This window comes from Varanus komodoensis, unplaced genomic scaffold (genome assembly GCF_004798865.1).
Source record: "Varanus komodoensis strain SLA01 unplaced genomic scaffold, ASM479886v1 scaffold11, whole genome shotgun sequence".
Taxonomy (NCBI): Eukaryota; Metazoa; Chordata; class Lepidosauria; order Squamata; family Varanidae; genus Varanus; species Varanus komodoensis.
The window spans coordinates 33,425,917-33,447,250 of record NW_025335317.1 but is presented as its reverse complement, the minus strand read 5'-3'; the positions used below and the strand labels follow the sequence as shown (position 1 = coordinate 33,447,250).

The window sequence follows — 21,334 nt, the reverse complement described above, 5'->3', positions numbered from 1 at the left end:
AAAACACCACAGCTTGATTGGAGAGAAATACAATTATGTAGATATGCTCATCTACATAGGTAAACAAACACACACTTAATTGGAGAAGATAAAGGTCATTTATGTTGATGAAGTGGCCCTGCACTCTTTTAATCAGGCAAAACTGCCAATTATTTCCAGAAGTCTGCAGTCGCAAATTACCCTCCCTTCCTTGTGCCTGTTCTGCTTTTCATGTTTTGCCCAAGCACCAAATGTCATCAGGGGAGCCGATGCTTCTTAGTATAGCAAAGTAGACTTTGTTGGACTTGTTTGTTGTCTTACTTTCCTCACGTTCTAGCTACAGTACAGTTTGGCTTGGCTTCTCTCTTAGCACTGCATTCTCTTCTTTCCTTAACCAGGTCAAATTCAGTGGGGGCTATTCTTTGCTAGAATTATGATTTCTTCAGGAAATCAAACTGGAATCATTCTGAAATACATCATTCCTGACTTAACTATTTAGTTATTTCATTCAGCGTTAATACTTTCCTATCAACACCAACACCACATGTGCCAGTGAATTAGATCAAAGGACCAAAGAGGAAGGTGTTGAGGGAACTTTGTTAATGAAGCCTGTTCTAAGAAACCTGTCAGTGAAGGAAATGGCAGAGGCTAATGAACAAGTGAATTATTTAATATAGAATTAAAGAGGCTCTAGGCTAACTTCCTAATAGGGAAAGCTTTTATCAGCTAGTAGCATTCTAATTCATTAGAAAAGGCTTCCCAGTGTGGTAAAACTCCATTATCTACAGCCAAGTGATCCAAATCATCTGATTTCATAGTCAGAAAGCCTGAATCAGTGCTGTAGGATGACATTCCCATTTATTCAAACCTGTGATTAACTAGACAGAATAGATCGTACTCCTTCAAGGCATTCAGATAAATGAATTTGTTCTCTATAAAAATTTATCATACCAGTCTGATTCGAGGTTGTCCAATGGGCTGGAGTGTCTGTTCTTCTATCAATACATTCAATACATTCCCTCATAGTTCCATCACCCAGGATAATCACCAAGATACAATCTCAGGTTCCTGATTCAAATCGGGGCTATTGTACCTGCATTTCAGCAGAAACAGTGGTGGGTCTCTGGGATGAAGATGCCTTAAGGAGGAAGGTAATTTGTGGGAGAGCCTTTTTTTCCCCCTCCAGGACAGGACTGAGCTGTGCTCCCACCAGAGATTCCAGAGGGATGGGACAATCCAGCATTTTGTTACTGCCTCACTCAAGTCTTCAGTTGCTTGGGAATCCTGTGGCCTCTCTGCCCTTGGCCTTCAGCTGTTCCTCCAGATAGGTTGGACTACAGTTCCCATCATGCCAGCTGGACATAATGAGTGTTGCAGTGCAGCACATCTGGAGGGCACCGGGCTTGGCTACCGCATAGTGAAATAGATGCGGTATAAGTATGTGCATGCTTCATTCTGTGGAAGGTGGTGTCCCATTGTGGTAACAATTTCAGTGGAACAGTGATGATCTTGGTTGTGGGGGCAAGGAGTCCTTTTATGCAGAAGGGGGACTTTGAGCTAACGTGACTCTATCATCCTGCTTACTAAAGTGCTTTGTTTTGCTCCAGGGTGATGCTACTAAGTCCGATTCTGAGGGGGAACTTTTCCCCCGTAGTTTGGAAGAAGACTGTGGACTTAAGAAAAACTTTTCGAATTCTGCCTGTAAGTAACAATGTTGATTTTTTTGCTGCTTCAAGAAAAAGTATTCTTCCACTTGAGTATGAATGCTGGATTTTGCTTCTCCTGAACATCTGACTCCAGGGCAGCCACACTTAAAGTGATTTGATTCAAGAGAATGAGACAAAATGAGGGAACAAAATATCTTGACAAGAACGGTCCTTATTGGAGCAACCCTGCAACAATAATGTTTAAGGGGATTTTTCAAACTGTAAAAGGCTTTAAATATGACTTATGGCTCATCAGCTGGTGACAATATGGGGTTTGGGTCAATCTCCTCCCTGATTCAAGCGGCAAGAGAAAAGATGGATACCGCGGGACCTGATTGTGCTCAGGCAGGCATCCTTATTTTTGAGGGTGTCCTTGAAGGACTTGTGCTGAAATTGGACTGGGTCTAAATGAGAATGATATCTCTAAATGGGAATGGGACAAGCAGAGTGCTGCTATGTGTAATTCATGTGTAGAAAAATGCCTGTAGACAAATCACAGCAAAGTGAAATTTGAGGCAGTCACATTAGAAGGGTAGAAGAATGAGGAAAACATCACGGAAAATAGAAGTTCAGGGCAAAGTCAGCCATAGTCTTGGCCTGATGAAATTCAGGTGTATCTCCCTAAAGGGTATGACTAAGTGTGCCTTGTTTTTCTCAGTGATGGCTCTTTGTGACCACCCAGAGCTAAAGAAGAGCTTGACCCCTCCACTCATCATTCACACTGCTGCCACGCCTATGCCCATGCCAAAAAGTGCCATGTATGGAGAAGTGGCTCAGGGCTACGATTCCCGAAGAGCTAGCAGCATCTCCATGGATCCTAATGCATATGATCTCAAATCCCCGGTATGTAGGCTGGCTGTCTTCTCATACTCTGCTTTTTCCGGCCTTTGTGGTTGTTTCTGTGTGACAGACCTGCCAGAGGATGCCCTGCATTTTGAGCTGATGCCCTTGGCGCCATGTCTGGAGGCCTTGATGAATGAGTGATTGTTTATGGCCCTACGGTGACTTTTTCATGTTTATGTCTGCTTCACCTCAGATGAGCATTCGGAGCTCTCCACACAGCCCTTGGAGCGCAGGAAGCAGCTGGAACAGCCGTCGGTCGAGCTGGAACAGCATCGGGCGGGCTCCCAGCTTGAAGCGCCGCAACCAAAGCGGAGAGCGCAAGTCGCTTCTGTCAGGGGATGGGAAGCAGAGTTCGGAGGAGGGGGAAAGCTCTGAGGAAGAGCAGTCCAGCAGGACCGGGAGCATCAATGGCTCTATACCTCACCGCATGGAGTCCCTGGAAACCAAGGGCTCCTTTGACTTCCAAGATACCCTGCAGGTGCCTTCACTGTACCGGACCAGCAGCATCCACAGTAGCCACAGCTCTGCATCAGAGCGCCAAGACTGCAACGGTAAAACGGCCTCCCGAGTCCTGATCCAACAGCTGCACTTGGAGGATCCACTTCCTGAATGTGATGATCCGGATGACGAGGGAAACTTGGTACGTGACGGCAAGCAGGCCAGATTGTCCCGTTTCTCGGCTCTCAATCTTGTATGTTTAAATGAACATAAAATGGAGCAATGGTGCATGTGTGCAGTATGGCGGATTGTGAGAATTATGGTGGATTATTCTTATTGTGAGAATAACATTGAGAGGAGGAAGAGAATTGTGTAAGCCACCTTGTGTTCCTGGGAAGGAAAAAAGGCAAGGTATAAATACAGTAAGTACATTAATGAAGGAATTAAATACCCACTCCTTCCTCATTTCTGCTGCAGGGCAGAAGGTGCGGGAATCCAGAAAGGCTCTGTTTCACCAGCCCATGCAGTGATCTCGCAGGTCCCAGCCACCCCTTCACCTTAGTGCCTGGTGAACTCAGGGATGAGTGGGGCTGGCGGAGAGCTTGCCTTGTCAGGCTGCTGTGGGCGTCTTTTATTCTCAGCTCTTGCCCAGGATTTCAGCGCTTGCAGTGAGGAATAGGATAGCACTTCCCCACACTGCATCCCAAATGCAGGAGCAGACCTGTAATTCAGAGACCGGCCATTGAGTGTAATCTTATTTCAGCAGGGACATTGGGAACACACCCACCCTCGCGCCTGAGCAGGCTGGCTCTGGAGGCACAGCGCCGTCCTCCAGCACCTTGCCGCTGCGCACAGCCCCTTAGTCTCCACCTCGAGGCAGCCGCCTCGCTTTCCCTATTAGTAGGGCCAGCCGTGCTGTTCTCCTTCACAACCCATCCCTGCCCATGATGGTGCATGAGGTTGCAGGGAGCATGGATAGCTGACACCTGCCACTGGTCTCCTTTCCCCACCTTCCCATCCTGCAGGCCAAGCAGGTCAAGAGAGTTCCAGAACTCCATGGGTCTTGCCGCATAGCTTGCCAAACTATGGCAAGCACAACCGGAGCAAGTGGATTGCCTTCTGCTGTTCATCATGTGCAGTTAGCAGAAACCTAGAAAGAGATGTGACTTTCTGCAAAGATGGCCCTCAAATTCACATGCGCAGTTTCTGCTACTACAACCCACTGCAGATTCCTGTCGCAGAGCAGGAATTGGCCTGTGAGTCTCATGGAACAACATTAGTTTTTGCATTAATTTCAATATGGAGAGGCAGCACTTTAATTTTGCTTATTCCTAGACTAGGGAAGGCCTGCTTAGAAAATATGAGTTGAAAGCAATGGGTGGGAGTAAAGCCAGAGAAGAATCAACAGCATTTTGGAGCTGTTTAGACAACTGAGATTATGCCCTCCCTGTGTTTCCGCTTGCCAGTGAAATACCTGTAATCTGCACTGGGACATGACAGCCAGGCTTACGTAAATTCCAGTGTAGTGCAGCAGCACAGAGCACACGCAGCTGATTGCAAAGAAATGAACTGTAAGCTGACAGGCACCTCCCGTCTCACTCCATCAAAGGCAGGCAGAGAGATTACACAGGGCATCCATTAGGAAGGAACAAGGCCCCTGGGCACCCAGAAGATGCAGAATGTGACTAATCAAATAAAAACCTGTAGACATCCTTCCTTGTGCAGCCCGGCTCCTGGAGGGGCACTCGGGGACTCTTGGGACTGGAACTCCTTTCCACAGTACAGGTGGAAGACATGACATTAACATCTGCATCTCTTAGGAACACCTTCGACAAGAGAAGCTGTATTAGCATGCAGCTGATAAATTACAAGTCTTGTGGCTCCCTAAAACTAGCAAATTGATTGTGGCATGAGGGGTTTTTTTTTTTTTATTAATTGCAAGAACCTACTTCAATATATGTGAAGTAGGCTGTGAAAGTGTGTGCGTGTTCAGGGAGACAGACAGACAGACAGACAGACAGATAATCCATGCACATGCATAGGTACAGTGGGTGGGGGTGAGTATTTTGCAAGATGAGGTTACAGCATGAATGCACATATATACAAAGCAAAAATGCGATGCACCAGTCAATTAACAGACACAAATGAGATTCAGTCACGAGAGAGCAACAGGTTCACAGATGGATCCAACCACTGCATGACACCACATATGAGACAATTCTTGTTTCTGGTTAATTAACCAACCTAAGTTACAATTAAGACTTAATAAAATTATGTAGGACATGCCAGTGAACTCCAGCTCAGCAACCTCATGCCTTAAACTCTACACCCACACACAGGTTTGCTTGAGGATCTAGACATTACTTTAATTGTGTGAATGCAATTAACTTCTGTGTTTCAGTTAGGCAAGTAAGAACTGAGAGGAAGTCTGACCTGTCATGGGGGACGGTGTGGCGGGGATGGTTTAATTCTTTGTTCCTGTAATCCCAAAGTGGCTGGTGCTTCCTGCTCAGCTCCTGTTAACATGACAATAAATATGCACATGAATTGCTTTCCTGCAGTTAACACTGTGCTTAGTTGAGCACAGCAGTGTTCATCCACGGGTTTTTCCATGTTACAATTTGCCTTATGCTGGTCTGGTCCAGGAGGGCTCTCCGTGTTGATAGTGTAGTTGGTATTACTCAGACTGGTAATGATGCTGCCACTGCAGACAAGGAAACAGTTGCCAGTGGGTTTGATTCACATGCTGGAGCACTGCAGCCAAATTGCATTTTAGTTATCTTGGAACTAAACCGCCGGTTTGACTCACCATTGCAAGCCACATTTGTGAAGGGTTATACAGCCTGTGGCAGGTGCAGCAGTAGGAACATAGAATCACAGAATAGTAGGGTTAGAAGGGGCCAAGAAGGCCATCCAGTTCCAACCCACTGCTGGTGCAGGACTCCAAGTTACAGCATCCCACTCAGGTGGCTGTCCAGTCTCTTTCTGAATGTCTCTAGTGAGGGAGAGCCCACTGCCTCTCCAGGCAGCTGGTTCCACTGTCGTATTGCTCTGACAGTGGGGAAACTTTTCCTGATATCTAGCCCAAATCTGGGTTGTCACAACTTGAATCGATTCTTCTGCGTCCTACAGCAAGAAGAGAGCAGTGACCTTCCTCTTTGTGACAGCCTTTGAGGTACTTATAAAAGGAATATTGTGTCTCCCCTCAGTCCTCTCTTCTCAAGGCTGAACATGTCAATTCTCTTAGTCTCTCCTCACAGGACAATGTTTCCAAAGCTTGGATCATTTTTGTTGCCCTTCTCTGGACCCTTTCTAATTTTTCTGCATCTTTCTTAAATCTTGATGCCCAGAAATGGACACAGTATTCTAGATAAGGTTGGACTAGTGAAGATTATAGGGGAACTGTTACTTCCTGTTATTTGGATGTAATGCTATGTTAATGCGTCCCAAAATAGAATTCACCCATTTTGCATCTGCATTGCGTTGTTGTCTCATATTTAGCCTGTTGTCCGCAATAACTCCAAAATCTTTTTCTTTGTCAGTTCCACATATTCCCCATCTTGTATTGATGCATTTGGTTTCTTTTTCCAGGTGGAGAATTTGACATTTGTCCCTATTGAATCTCAATGTTTTCAGCCTATTGTTGAAGCTTATCATGATCACCCTGGATCTTCATTCTGTCTTCCAGGGTGTTTCCACCCGGTTTTGTATCATCTGCAAATAAATTACCACTCATTGTACTTCATCATCTAAATCATTAAAAAGTATGCTGAAGAACACTAGGACTAGGAACCCTGTGGCACAAGGAGCAACAGAAAGATACTGGGATGGAACAAAAGGATTGTGTTTTTTTGGAGATTTTTTCTAGAACCTATCCATCTTATGGACCTGTGCCAATTCTGTTATAGTGCATCTCATTAAAGATTTAAACTAGGGGTTTGTGGGGATCCCCTTCCCACCATTAAATCAGTGAGAATTCTGGCATTGAGTTCTTGAATTCAAAGTTATACAAAAAATACTGCTTTAAATAAATCAGACCCACAGAAGAATACTGAGGTATTTGTTTTTGCAAAACTCTGCAATTTGTTTGGTAGCTTCAGCTTTAACCTTGGAAAGTTAAAATAATGGCAACTTTTTTCCTTTGACTTCCCAACTATTCCCTTCTTTTCCACAGTTAGAGGGTTCTGCATTGGGGCGGGGGGGGGGGGTCTGCCATTGCTCTTTTTATGGGACTTAAATGTACATTAGTTGCGCTGAAAGCTCCACATCAATTAATATCAATACTATGGAATCCCCAAAGAGTTTTTTTAAAGACTGTGCTGTCATTTTTAAGCACAACACCAGCTGAAATCAAAAGGAAAAAGCATAAGTTTCATCCATCAAATGTTGCTCTTGGGTACATATATCCACATCTGGATCTATAGGGACCTTGCTTGCATTTCAAGATTGCCGATTCTCCTCATATTGTTTACTATTTGCTACAGTGTTTTCTTCTTTCACATCTTTATTCATACCACCCAGGTGTGTCTTCTGAAGTAGATGTGGTTTGAATAACATAATTGAGCCATCACTTTGAACATAATGTGAACTCTCAAAGCAATCAGGCTGATTGTAAGCAAGCTTGCATCTCTGTCCTTTACAGAGACAGAGGAAGAATTTCATGAGTTGAGTTAGAAGGACTCTTTAAAAAAAAAAGACAAGAATATGAATGTGTACCAACTTCCTCTGAGCCAGCCTAACATTTTCTCTCTTTTTAAAGGACCATACTTACATGTTAATTCTTTTGTCTCAGTTTGTACTCAAAGAAATTAAGCATAAGCAATTTTCTTTGTTGAGACTACTTCTATAGGCTGGGTTGCCTAAATTCTCTAAAGGCTTGATTCTGTGGCCAGTAGACAGAGTCTAGATAGCCACAGGAGAATCAAAGATCCTGATCCAACCTCAGAAACATGCTCCAAGGTTGGAGCTGGGATTCCAGCTTCAGAATATGTTCCTTCTCCTCTGCCTTCACAGCTGGCATGGAAAGAACCCTGGAGGCTGTGGCTCCACAGCCAAGAAACCAACCTTGCGACATTCTGGGGAGTTCAGAGGGAGGAAAGATCTCCACCATGATGCTCATAATCCTAGTGGTGACTCAGCCTGTTGTCCTCACACTCGGGGACAAAATATTTAGATGGCCAAAGTCAACCATCCAAGTCTTTTGTACGATGGGAGGAACATGGAGGGGACTTTTGTCTCTGCAATCCTCCCATCCTCAAGAGGGGGTCTGTAATTCTCTGAGCCCAGAGGGTTGCAAGCAGCCACATTAGATCATGCTGCCCATGGTTCACAATGCATATATAACACAATATTAAACCAATAGAAAAGAATAAGTAGATAGTGCACAGCATAACAACTGGCATTAATAAAATGCAGCAGTGTCATAGTCCATTACAAATCAGGGGAAGCCTTTGTAAACGAGAATGCCTTCAACAGGTTGTTTAAAGTTTCCACCACCCCTGCATGGTGGGAGGAATGTAGAGGGTGCCACCACCAAAAGGACCCTCTTAAACATTGCTACCTGATGGCACACAACTGGTCATAGTGCACTTGAGAAGAACTCCTTGGAAGATCTCAAGGATCAGCAGGGTTTCTATAAGGGAAGGCGCCTTGTTCAGCCAGATATTCCTCTCCTGAGTTGCTTAGAGCTTCCTGTGTCAGCAGATGCATGGCCAAGTCATGTTGCCATCTCTTGCAGGACAGACTGAATAGAAACGGGAGCAGGAAAGTGGACACACCGACCCCTTTTGCTTCTCTCATTTACACTTTGAATGCCTTGCTTGAAACAATTACACAAACCCAAAATATCTCTGTCATTAAAATTGGACTAAAAACATATAAAGGGGCATTCTGGGCTGCTGGCACATTTTGATTTAACTACAAAGCCTGAAGATAAATACCAAGCAATGCACTGAATAATACATGTCTTTGGAACCCATACAGATTACAAAATTATCTGGACCAAGCTGCAGATATGACTGTATGTCCTGAGGGAAGCCTTCTAGCTAGGACTTCAGGTGGACATAATAGCTTTAAATAGCCCTGTCTAATTAAGCCCATTTGGCTGCTATTTGGGAATCAGGAGCTCCACAGAGGTAGGACATCAGTCCACATTTGGCAAGCAGGGCTGAGAGAGCAGAGCAATTCTTTGTGGTGAAAGATTAGCTTGTTCACTAAACAAAACATACCTCCCACTGAGGGGCAAAGAAGCAAGGACCATTAATACATTTGTCCTTGTTATCCAGGCTGCTCTTAACTTTCTTGAGAGGTAGTTTCCTTGTTCCACAGTTCAGTTTGTCACCAAGCATTTTCATTACAATGGACCTTCTTCCACCAGTTACCAGACTCTAATGAGCTACCTAGCTGCAAAGCAGCAGCCAAGCCGAATATTCTTTCACTTATCCCATTCAATTAAACTAACAAGTCTGGTTTTTACTAGCTAAAAGAAAGATGCTATGGCTTATTTTTAAAAAGTGCTGAGACTCTGTCACATCATGCCTTGGTGCTGGGGCTTGTGTTTGGTTCTTCGTGACCTCTGATAGTATATGGCTGCCCCATTGATCAGCATTTGTAAAATAGTAATATTATTTTTACAAATGGCATTTCCAACTGAACCTGAAATGCTAACCTGAGCCCTACAACTGTTCATTTCACTTAATTAGTCTGAGAAGCTGGTTGCCTGTTGTGTGACCCCTCTTCTTGGGGTCGTATGTTTTGGACTTTTTGCTGGAGTCGCTGCATTTTTCCTCCTCACCCCCAAGTCGTTTTTAAGTGGTGGTGCTCAGGAGGCGTGAGGCCTTGGCTGGCTGTGACATTCAGAATGGCCTTTTAATTTTCTTTTTGTTACACATGCCTCAAAACATCCCAGGGTTAAGGGGTAAAGCCAGCACCTTGAATTATGGTCAGAAAGGAATAAGGCAATGGGAGGCAGTTGGTTTTGTCTGGAGTTTATCTTGATAACAGATGATTTTTTTTAAAGAAGAACATTGTGAAACACATGGAGAGAATCCTTCCTCTGCCTTGCCATGAATTACAATCCCTATAGTAAAATGACTGGTAACTTTTCCCTGTTGCTCTGTGCTTGTATGTGTGCCTTGACCACTCGGTCTGTGGTTGCTCTATGATGAGGACTAGAATACTGACGGTATAAGGGAGCTTGGAAGCCATTAGCAAAGACAAATAAGTCAACAGAGTCTGCAGGCCTTTGCTTAGTGCCTTCTTTATTCCCTTCAGCTGTTGTCCTTCTAGCCCTCGGTTTGTGACAGGTTACCAAAGACTTCTTTTCAGATCATATTCTGTGAGTGAACCCCGTATTTGTGAATTTGTGATCTGTGGCAGTCAAATAATTTGAGCACGTGAAACCCAGAAGCAAAACCCTCTCGTCCTCTGAAACCATTTAAAGGGTCGAGCTCTACTCTCTGGAATGGCAGCACACCATTTGCCAGTTGCTCATACAGCGGCAAATAAGGTAACTAGTGGTCCTCCCCTTCAAGAGATGGGGTTGAAAGTGTGTCTGTGAACAAAATGGGCAGATTCGGCTTTGATGAATCCAGGCATTCAGGGGTATACATTGTTTAATCCATTCTGTGCAGGCACGTTTTGTGGATTGCCAAGAGTCTTTTGTTCTTTTGTCTGCTCATTGATAGCATCAAATATTTCCCCTTCAGAAAAGCATGCAAGAATGTCAGCCACAATGTGTTTAATTTTCACAGTTATGCAATAGTTTGCATATTTTTCTTAGTACCACACAGCAGAAGCTGAAGAAAGATCATAGAGATCAATTTTTAAAAAGCATATATAAGCATCTTTTCAAGTAGCATTCATACTTGTGTACATTTCTGGAAAAGAAAGGAAAGGAAAGGAAAGGAAAGGAAAGGAAAGGGCCCTGAGGTCCACAGAACTGGTATGACTGGGGAGATGCCGGCCCACTGTGGAATTCACAAATTGAATTCATAGAACTATGGAGTCACTTGAATACATTTTGGATTCTCTGGCTTTGTGATAGAGAGCCCCACAATCTCCCTTTGCAAACATCCTGTTCTTCATAATGACAGGCATTTTGCTAGTTTAAAATCGAAATGTTTATTTACCCTGCAAGATGAAAGTGTGGGGACAATCCCCATATGCTACTTGTTACGGATCCTCATTGTTCATAGAAACTCTGATTTTTACCACACTTGCTCAATTAGGTTTTTTTCTTTTACTTCAACAGGACCTCTCAGGGTATATAAATAACTAGTTCTTCTAACAACAAGAACAATTAACTATAAATATGGTTTGTTATGTTGTCCTCAAGCCTTGCTTTGGGAAGTCAATCCAGCTTTTATATTTTTAGTGTTTCTGTATGAACCAGGAAAAAACAGATTACTCCTATCGGGACCTAACGATATGCGATGTTGGAAGTTCTGCAAAGAGATAACCCAGATTTGTGCTTTGGGGGCTTTTAAAGTAAAGACATCCCTTAGGGGCCTCGTGTGTGTGAAAACTTTCTCTTCCCTGGTTTTCCCACCTACAGAGCTTCATTTTCTTAAATATATGGGAGATCTATTCATGGAAGTCTAGTTTGGCTCAGATTCCATAGAAGACTGAATCAACAGCTGCATATAGTGCTGATGGGTGTGTGCCTATGGGCTGCCCCCATGAGCCAAGTAGACCTAAGTAACGCACTGTCCCCACATAAATAAGGTGAAGGATGAATGCTGAGGAGAGAGAATTGGAAGTCTGCTTGTCCGGCAGGCCAAGTGCCATGTCAAAATTTTTGAAAGAGTTCACTCTGCAAATGGCTGGTGCGGGGGGAGGGGGTGCATTCTCTCCTCCAACAATGCAAGGGGGCATAATCATCTGAACCGATCACTGAACTAATAGATGGACAGATCATAAATCCCCAATGAATGGAAATGTATTTGATGCTACGTTTAAAATAAAATAATTAGTTTCATGAACAGGGTTCTTGAAGAGTGCCTGATAAATATGCAAAATTGAACTGTCAGATTTTTCGGAGCTGAAACAAAGAGGGATTTTCCAGCTTGTGACTAATATTCACATGCTCAAATTATTTGACATGTCTTTAGGTTTGCATTTGTCCCCTTGAGAACCTCTCTGATTTGTTTTTGTCTCACTTGCCTTAATTTGCTTTCTAGAAGACTGTTTTACATCCTTGTGACCTGAACCATGTAATAGCATGAACAAATTAGAGTTTTGCTTGGTTTGATTATTTCATCCAGTCATTTTTCCCTGTGCATCTGAACACAGCGCTAAACAACTGTCCCTCAGAGCATCCCTCTGTGAACTCCAAGATCAGGCTGTAACTAGGTTACATATTTTGAATCAGCTGCATTTGCCTGCCAAAACTCCACCAAAGGTATTGATTTCATTCTGTTCTCTTAGCCATGCTTAAGATCTGAGCACCATAAATATAAATTGCAGTTCAGCCTCCATAAATACAAAGTACCATTCAGGGCAAGATTGGCTGTGCATTAAAGCTCATTCTGAGACATTTTTCAACCTGCATGATTACCACTGTCAAGCCCAGCATTCTTGGGTGAGGATTGCTACAGCACCGGCCCCTCGAAGCCCATGCCTTGGCAGAAACCCCAGCTCAAATCATGATCTCATCCAAGGTCTTCTCTGCACAGTCTCCAAGAGGTGTGGGGCTGCCCTAGGTGTGGGGCTGCGTACAGCATGGCAAGATGCTACTCTGGAGTGCCTCCCATGTTGCAAACCTAATGTGAGAAAGGGCCTTTCTTGTAATTCTCAGCCATTGAGATGGTTCACACATTACTCGGACGGGTGACCTATTTTGCGGCAGTAGGGGCTTCTCTCCACCAGACAGTTAACTGTGTGCTTGTGATTCCTCACTCACAGAGGTTTTCAGAGCCCATTCACAGCAACATCTTCCTCCAGGGCTTCCCCTGTGCTTTGGAGCCATTTCCCAGCTTTTAGAGGGAGAATACTTGGCCAATGAAATTCAAACCAGAACAAAGGCCTGGTGTAAAATTTCACTTCCACTAAACTGCATTTATATGGTAGTGCCAACTTGCGGGTTAGTTCGTAGAATATATAGAAGAGCAGAGAAATACAAAGCCCAGGAAAAGAATGTGCAAAGGGTGCATTTTTTCTCCCACAAATGAAAACTGAAGAAAAAGATTAAAGCAGGAAGCTAAATCCCTGATGGAGTGGAGTAACTAGGTACTTACAGCTGAGATGGTTGAGATATTTATTTATATATTACATATATTTCCCTCCTTTCCTCCAAAGAGTTCAAGGTGGATTATATGATGCATTTCCACCCCACCCCACCCCACCCCAATTTTAGCTTCACAACAACCCTGGCAGGTAGATGAGGCTGGAAGATAGCAACTGGCCCTGAGTCAGCCCATGAGCTTTGTGGTTAAGGGAAGTTCTGAACTCAGGATTCTGAGACAGAGTACACTCACCACATCAGACTCTCCACTATGCATTTAAATGTGTCTGGGTTTCTGTGAAAAAACTTCTGGATAACTCCCCACCCATTAGTTGTGTCCCTGTATGTGTATTGTATTGTTTTTATGCTTTTAGTGGATTTTAATATGATGTAAGCCACCCAGAGAGCCTATGGTTAATGGGGTGGCATAGAGAATGAATGAATGAATGAATGAATGAATGAATGAATGAATGAATGAATGAATTATAACATCCTGAACTGCCCCTGGAGAACAAGTGGGGCATTGCCCTAGAGCAGGTCTTCCCCAGCATGGAGCCCTCTGATGTTTTGATCCTTGACTCCCATCAGCCTCTGCCAGCACATCCAATAGTCAGGAATCCTGGGAGTTGTAGTCTAAAACATATGGAGCGCACCAACCTGGGGAAGGCCGTCGTAGAGGCATTGCCCTACACAGCACAGACCCGCAAGAATTCTGTGCCACTTTCTTGCTCATCCTTTCTTTTGGGGGTGGGTGGTAGATGGGGGGATAGTAGTAACTGGCATATTAAATACAAGGCCTGCCTGTCTTTTCTTCAAATGTCCTCCCTATCTGTTTGCCATATGCCATTTTTGCTATGGAGTAAAAGCTTGGCATCTTGTTCTTTGATATGACCTGAGATAGACAGATGATCACATTTGTTCTCCCTTAGCAACGACATCTGCGTTTTTCTCCTGCTGACTGACCTCTCAAGTGTGGCCGCCATGTTGGAGAGGTCTTTAAGTGACACTGTGCCCAGCGGCGCATGTCCCTGCAATAAATTTCTCCAAATCTACCCTTCCCCCTAGTCACCTACCTCTTTATGTGGCATCTGTAAATGGAGCAGGCTGCCCATACTGTTGGGTATCATTTATCCACACCTGAGCTACGCAGCAAGGGCCACGTCTCTGCACAGTCAGATTTATTGCTTCAGCTGTTGCTTTACATCCAACAAGTCCGGGTCAGAGATGACCGCCCGCTTGCAGGGCTACAAGGTGCCTCCAGGTCTGAGGGGGAAGGATGGGAATGCAGGTATCCCAAGAGCCTTTCCAGTGATTCCAGGAATGCTGATGCCTCAGTGTGTCCATTCTAAATTTCTGTCTTTGTCTGTCTCTCTCTTTTTAAGAATAAAAAGGACCGCATGAAGGCTTGGATAAGGGCACGGCTCCCCACCTGGTGCAAAGAAAGAGATTCCTGGTCTGTCTACATCTTTGCTCCTCAGTCTAAGTAAGGCAACTCTGCTCGATCGATCACCATGTGGCAGCAAGGGTTGCGAATTCTGTTTGCCAAGTGTGTCCGACAGATTAACAGCTCCCCAAAGGACCTAAGAGTGCAGTCTGTTAAAAGGCTAACAGGCTGCCCACACTCACCTGCACCTCTGAAATTAACAAATATATCTTACAGTACTCTGTTGCTGCTCAGAGGTTTGGGCAGGACCCTAGTTCTATTGCTGGATATCCCAGGGAAGAACTGGGAAAGACCGCTCTCTGTCTGAGACCCTGGAAAGCTGTTGTTGCGGCTGCTCTGAGTAGATCATAGGAAGCTAGATGGACCCTTGGCCTGACCTTCTGTTCCTATAACACCCAATTCTGCAAGTAGGGCGATTCAGTGCAAGAATACCTCTGTAACACTGGAGTTAACAAAGCTTTCTATCATTTTTGTTACAGCACTAATAAGGCCATCTTAGGCATAACTGTTTTCTATTTTCCATGCAGTAACGTTTGTGGGTGGGAGAATATATATGCATATGTATACATGCATGCCCCAACAGGTAAATTCTGCCTTAAATGGGAGGCAAAGTCTCTTCCTGAACAATCCTTCAGTGCCTTCAGTCATATACTTCAGAACAGGAGACAGGAACAGCAACACTAGCATCTTGCAAATTACTTCTGCATCTGCTCAAGACAATCCATCCCCTCTTCTCTTCTCTTCTCTTCTCTTCTCTTCTCTTCTCTTCTCTTCTCACCCTTTACCCTTTGGCCCCCACTCCTTTCACTTACAATTCCAACACTGCCCCATCCTCTCAAGATCTACCAGAAGAAATTTTGAATTCCATAAAAGGAGATGATTTCTCTAGGCAGGACTCTATCAGTTAGTTTTTCCATAGCACACTGGAATGGGTCAGAAATTTACCATAGTCAGAATGGTTGCATGACACTTCCAGAGGCTCATGTGCCGCCAGGAGCTTCCTGGATTCCATGAAGTCTAAACTAGGAGAGGTCCTCATTCCAGAGAAGATGGGGACCAGCTGTCTGGGACTATTGGTCATCAGATCCATGGTCAGGAAAGCAGCATAGCACAGCGAGATAGCACCTGCTTTGCACGCAGCAGGTGCCAGATTTGGTCCCTGGCTCTCCAGGTTGGGCTGAGGAGGACACCTGTCCAGAACTCCAGAAGAGCAACCAAGGGCAAGCAACCTGGTTACACCCCCCACACACAAACATACACACACTGACATTTGGACTACAAAGTTCATTAACCCTAACCATGATCATGTTGGCTGGGGATTATAGGAGTTATAGCCCAAAGCATCTGGAGAGTCCACCCCTGATCTTGAAGGCATTGAATTTGGGATGAGGCAGATTCCTTACTTTTCTGTAGAAGATGTACTGAACTTTTCTTCCATCTTTGTTCAAATTTCACTTCAAACATTTCCAGACTTGTCCTCCCTGTGGCCATGGAAATACATACAGGTGTACAAAAATAGTGTATTTTCTTTTCTGCAACAGCAAAAGATGCCGTCATTCAGAACTACAGTTCCAGTGGGAAATGTCCCCCAACACACACATTGGAAAACTGCCAGGGTGTTTCTCCCTGAGCAGCTGCGGCAAATCTGTATCACTGGAGCACTAGAAAGTGCTCTGCAGTCATTTGGCCACATGGAGATGTTTTTCTGGAGCCCTCCCTTCTTCACATGAAGTTTCCCTGGATATGCTTATCATCAGCGATCCATTTGGAAATGTTTTTGTACCAGTGGCCTCTAGCATCAAGAAAAGCCATTCTTTAAATCAGAATGAATGGCCAGATTAGATTCTTGTTGGGAGATCAGTGACGGGATCTCCTGTGGGGGGTTCCCAAAGGTAGAGGTACTTGGCCAGGACAGGTGGGTCAGAGTGGGAGAACACTTTGGTCCACAGGGCAAAGCATCCATGCGCACATGACGATTGACCATAGATCTTCGGAGAGTATAGAGCCACCCTCAAGGCTTCTGTTCCTTTGGCACTGTTCAGCCTTATCAGGCTATACAGGAAGAGGGAGATCCTCAGAAGCCCACTCCCTCTCCTGCCCTTTTCAAGCAGGATACTGAAAAACACAGCTGCCTCTTTTGCAGGTGTTTAGCATGGGATAAACATGAATCCTTTCAGTTTAATATACTGGAGGAACTGGAAATTACTGTCACTTGTCCTGGAATATGAGAATTAGACTTGTTCAAGAGACTTACAGAGAGGTAGAATTGTGTAAAACCAGACTTTCCCAGGTTTCTAATTGTTGAAGGAGAAAACTAACTTGAAAATGCTCTTCTCTCATACACCTGAAAGACTTGCTTGATTTTTAAGGGTAAGAATTGCCCTTCTCTAAAGGAATCAACCCACCTCTCATTTTCAGCATGATCAATTAATCCCTCCTCACCTTTCATTGGAAGGTGGCAAGCACAGACCAATGACTCCTTTAGAGACTCGGTGGGCGGCATCTTCTGAGAGCAAGTCATGCTGCTAGATCTCTGCATCAGAAGATCGGTAAATGATCCCACCGAACCCAGTGGAGAAACACTGCAAAACTGATCGCCTGTCTCAGGCAGAGGCCAACTGGAAGAAGAACAGGCCAAACTGGAAAATCATGTGGAGAGACACAGCAGGCAGCCTTGCCTATTGGTGGATATTTTGAGCAAATGGGAGCCATTAATGAATTAATTAATGCATGGCTTTCTCATGGCGGGCTAGCATTTTTCCCAGGGCACAAAAGTTGGGGCGAATGAAGTAGAGCAAGTGTGACATTCCTAATGGCTGAGAAAGGGAGAGGAAATGAGGGATTTATCGAAAAAGCTTTGCAAGGAAGAGATGTTTGAGCGGAGAGTTGCCCCTGTTGAGGAAGCAATGTTCCCAAGGACGTGCTGGTAGTTATACCTGTTTTCCTTATGAAAACAAGAGTACTGATTGGGATTCACTGTCCTTGGAGGGTTGTTTCAAGCACTGGTAAAGCTCACTGTTACAACTACTACTTCTCTCTCTTTCTCTTTTTCCCTTTTTGCCTAGATTTCGTGTGATATGCAATAAAATCATCACTCACAAGATGTTTGATCATGTCGTCTTAGTTATAATTTTTCTGAACTGCATCACCATTGCAATGGAGCGTCCCAAAATTGAGCCACACAGCGCAGTGAGTAGTAGCAAATCACGTTACCACCTTGTTAAGCGGCTCAAGCTCATTTTGGGCTTCTGTCAAGATCTTGCAGTCCCTTGCCAAAGGGCAAGTGGCGGGAACCAACGAGGGCTGCTGGTCTTCCCAGAAACCCTAATTTATGAGGCAGGAGCAGCAGGAACTGCAGTCACTCAGGGCTGGGACCTGCTCCCAAGGATCCAGTCTGAGTCTGGTTGGCATCCTGGGGCGGGGGGATGGGGGTGGACGGGCTCACGGCAGATCTGAGTGAGATCTTTACCCCTCCGCTCCACCAGTGAGCTATAAATTCCAGGCCTGCGGCCTCTTCAGTGCTGGTGCCATAGGGCTTTTATAAGCATCTGTTCAGCCTTTCTGCTGAAGGAGAATGGTGATAATCACGACTGGAATAAAGAGGGGGAAATGACTTAAAGTTAAATTACTCTGACTTATGCTAGCAGATGGCCTTAACGAAACATCAGAGGCAATGCAAGCATACCCTTTCTGCCTGATGATTAGGTAGGGATGCCTGTGTTTCACGGGCAGCTTGAGGACTGCAGTTTTCATGCAGTCTTTGCAAGCTTTGAGTATGCATGCCTGTATTTTCATGTTCATGGGCAACTAAGATAGCAAACATGAACACATGTGGTGCGGGAAGAAAACACATGCTTTTAAGCCCACTTGCAGAATTCCAAGAATTCTCTTGGGAGCTGAGGCATCCCTGTTGATGGGATGGGATGGGATGGGATGGGATGGGATGGGATGGGGCACTTCTGTCTTCCCACAGTCTTGCTCCATACCTTCCTATTCTCTCTATTGGGAAATTAAGGGCAACTTTTCCATGACGAGCTTTTTTAGGAAGACAGAGCAGGCTACACACAGGGTGCCGTCACAAACATCTGGCTTAGTTCACCTTCACAAATGTACAGATCCAGCCAGGCATTGTGGTGTCACAGAAACAAGCGCCCAGGCAGCATAAGCATCCAAGCAGCATCAGCGCCTCGAATTCCTACGCTGGCTCTCCAGCCAAATCCAAACCACCCCTTTCCACACATCACGTGTGCCCGCCGGGAGGCAAAGCTGGTTCAACTCCCACTCTGGCAGAACTCGTTGATCCGTTGCCCAGATCCAGCAGCATAGACTTACACCTGCCCACTGTGGCTGCAGAACCAAATGGGGGTTGCACTTGGACAGAAAAGGTTATACGCTTGCTCTGCTTCCACGTTCTGCTCCTGGCTTATGCATTTTGGCTGTGGATGAAAATTAGGCATCATCTGTTTATAATTGGCTGTGGTTTTTCTTTCTGCCCCCCTCCCTTTCACCTGCATGTCGTTAATTTGAGCAATAAGTGCTTCTTCCCAGCTGGGAGTGAAAAGGGCTTTCCCTGCTATTGCTTTTGCCTCTGCCAAGCTGTCTTTTTATGCTGCTCTGCAACATCCAAGAACAACATCCATGTGTCGAAGGCATCAAAACTTTCTTTTTTCCCTCTTTTTTTGCATCCTATTTCCCAAGGCAGAATCGACTTGCTTTAATACTTGACACAGCTATGGCACCTGTCACAATTTTCTTCTCCAATAAATGTTCAAACACTTCTTTGCTTTTTTGGTGTAATGTTGAGTTTGGTCCTTTCCATCTGTTCTGTGCTGGCATTTGGGGAGGAGAGAAATGGCTCTTTTTTGCACATTTTCCTCCTCTTTTTTATCTTTGTTTTGATATGAAGAAACACCATCATTCTAGTTATCTGCAGCATTTGTTTTGATAGATTTGCATAATGAATTTTCCCAAGCCAGATCTTCATAGCAACAGTGTCTGTCCATTTGAAATCCACCAGATAAGCACATAAATCTGATCATTCTGTTATTTTATTTCAGTTTCTTGCTGCCTGATCCTATTCATATTTACTTGGACATAACTCCCACTGAGTTGAGTGGGGCTTGTGTCCTGATAAGTATCCGTAGGATTGTACTTTCAGAGATGCAAAAAGAAGGCAGGTAAGACAGGCACACACACAAACCCTGGGAGTTGTTTCTTTAATGTTACCCAGGGCTGCATCCCTGTGACAATCACTTCCTTCAAAGCAAAGCCAGAGAAGAAAGAGAGCAACCCTCTCAAATTGTTTAGTCCAATTAAATTTGTGAATTTCAACCCTTCAAGGTATTGGGCATCATACTTGGTTGTTTATGATTTTTTTAAACCCTGATTTTAAATTCCTACTTGGCAAGTGAGGTGAAAACACCCACTTTGCTCCTCTGGAGTTCTATGAAATTTTAATATAAAAGTATGGTTTGAGCTACTGAAATGGTCTAAGTTCAAAGGCTTATACTGAACTGTCTGAACTGAATCTAGATGCATAGTTGGCAACATGTTTGGGTACAACTAATACATTACACTGACATGGGGCACTTTTCTTCCAGAATGGAAAGCTGGCTTGTCTTACCAAACAACTGTATGCTAGAAATACGTAGATTTCAGGTTCTTTTCTGAAACTTAGTTAATAAAATTATACAACATCCCCATGTATTCTTTGGGATCTACAACTTGGAGTTTGTGGATTTTGTTAAATCTCTTCTGCCTGTGTTTTGCATTTATTCAAGTGTCTTTTCTTCCATCATTCACTAATTCACAGAGATGGATTTTCTAAATCAGAGTTCTGTTGTACTTGAGCTAATTTGCATTAGCACTAATCCTCCCCCAAAGTGAAAAATCAGTCTGCAAGTCCACAGAATGCATGTGACTTAGGACTCACTGTTCTGCTGCAGAATCCTCATTTGGATTCAGGGAGATAAACTTTCATTTTCACTGCAGACAACATTGCTCCAATGTTCCTGTCTGCACGCAGACCTTTACCCTCCCTCTGCCTTGCCAACATGGTTGCAGGAGTAGCTCCCAGCACCATTCTGCAGGTGGGAGGCAGGACTTTAAGTGAAAGCTGCAGCGAGTTACTGGAAATCGCTTATGCCAGCTCTTAAGTGTACAATTCTCTATCTGCTTTCTTAAGAGTAACCCCTTTTGGAAACAAATGGGACTTGCTTCCAGAAAAGCATGCATGAAATCAGAGTCCCAGAGGTTCACCTGAGCTTCTGGATCATGGCTGGCAAAAGAACTGATGTCCACAGTTTTCAGTGGAGCACCTCCAAATAGGGTTTACAGCTTGGCTGCTTCAAAGCTTATGTATTATCAAACCAAGCTTTCTATCAGTCTGTGATGGGGAATGTCTTTTCAGTTGCAGGCTGCATCCCCACAGTAATGAGAAGATCCAGAATCGGAATAGGCAGGGCCACCCCCTCTTCTGCTTCATTCTCTCTTGCATCCCTGTCTGTCTGTCTGTCTGTCTGTCTGTCTGTCATTCCGCACTTCCTTTGTATCTCTTACCCAGTCTTCACCAGGAGAATGCAAATGCCAGGGAAGGAGCAGATCCCTCTTGCCTTGGGGCTTTTGAGATCAAGCTGAAGGCCACATAAAATTGGGCTGAGGGCCATAGGGCAGCCCTGTTTTCCATAAGTGTCCAATTGTGCG

The 21,334-nt window shown here is 44.5% G+C and overlaps 1 protein-coding gene across 1 annotated transcript in view; it reads left to right on the top strand.

The window, feature by feature from the left end:
• The window catches only part of CACNA1G (calcium voltage-gated channel subunit alpha1 G), a 385,442-nt gene that overhangs the window by 286,981 nt on the left and 77,127 nt on the right, over positions 1-21,334 (top strand). Inside the window, exons 15-19 of the mRNA XM_044420034.1 lie at positions 1,587-1,680; positions 2,344-2,528; positions 2,722-3,168; positions 14,571-14,671; positions 17,698-17,821. Coding sequence (XP_044275969.1) covers positions 1,587-1,680; positions 2,344-2,528; positions 2,722-3,168; positions 14,571-14,671; positions 17,698-17,821 — 951 coding nt within the window. The remainder of the gene's footprint in view (positions 1-1,586; positions 1,681-2,343; positions 2,529-2,721; positions 3,169-14,570; positions 14,672-17,697; positions 17,822-21,334) is intronic.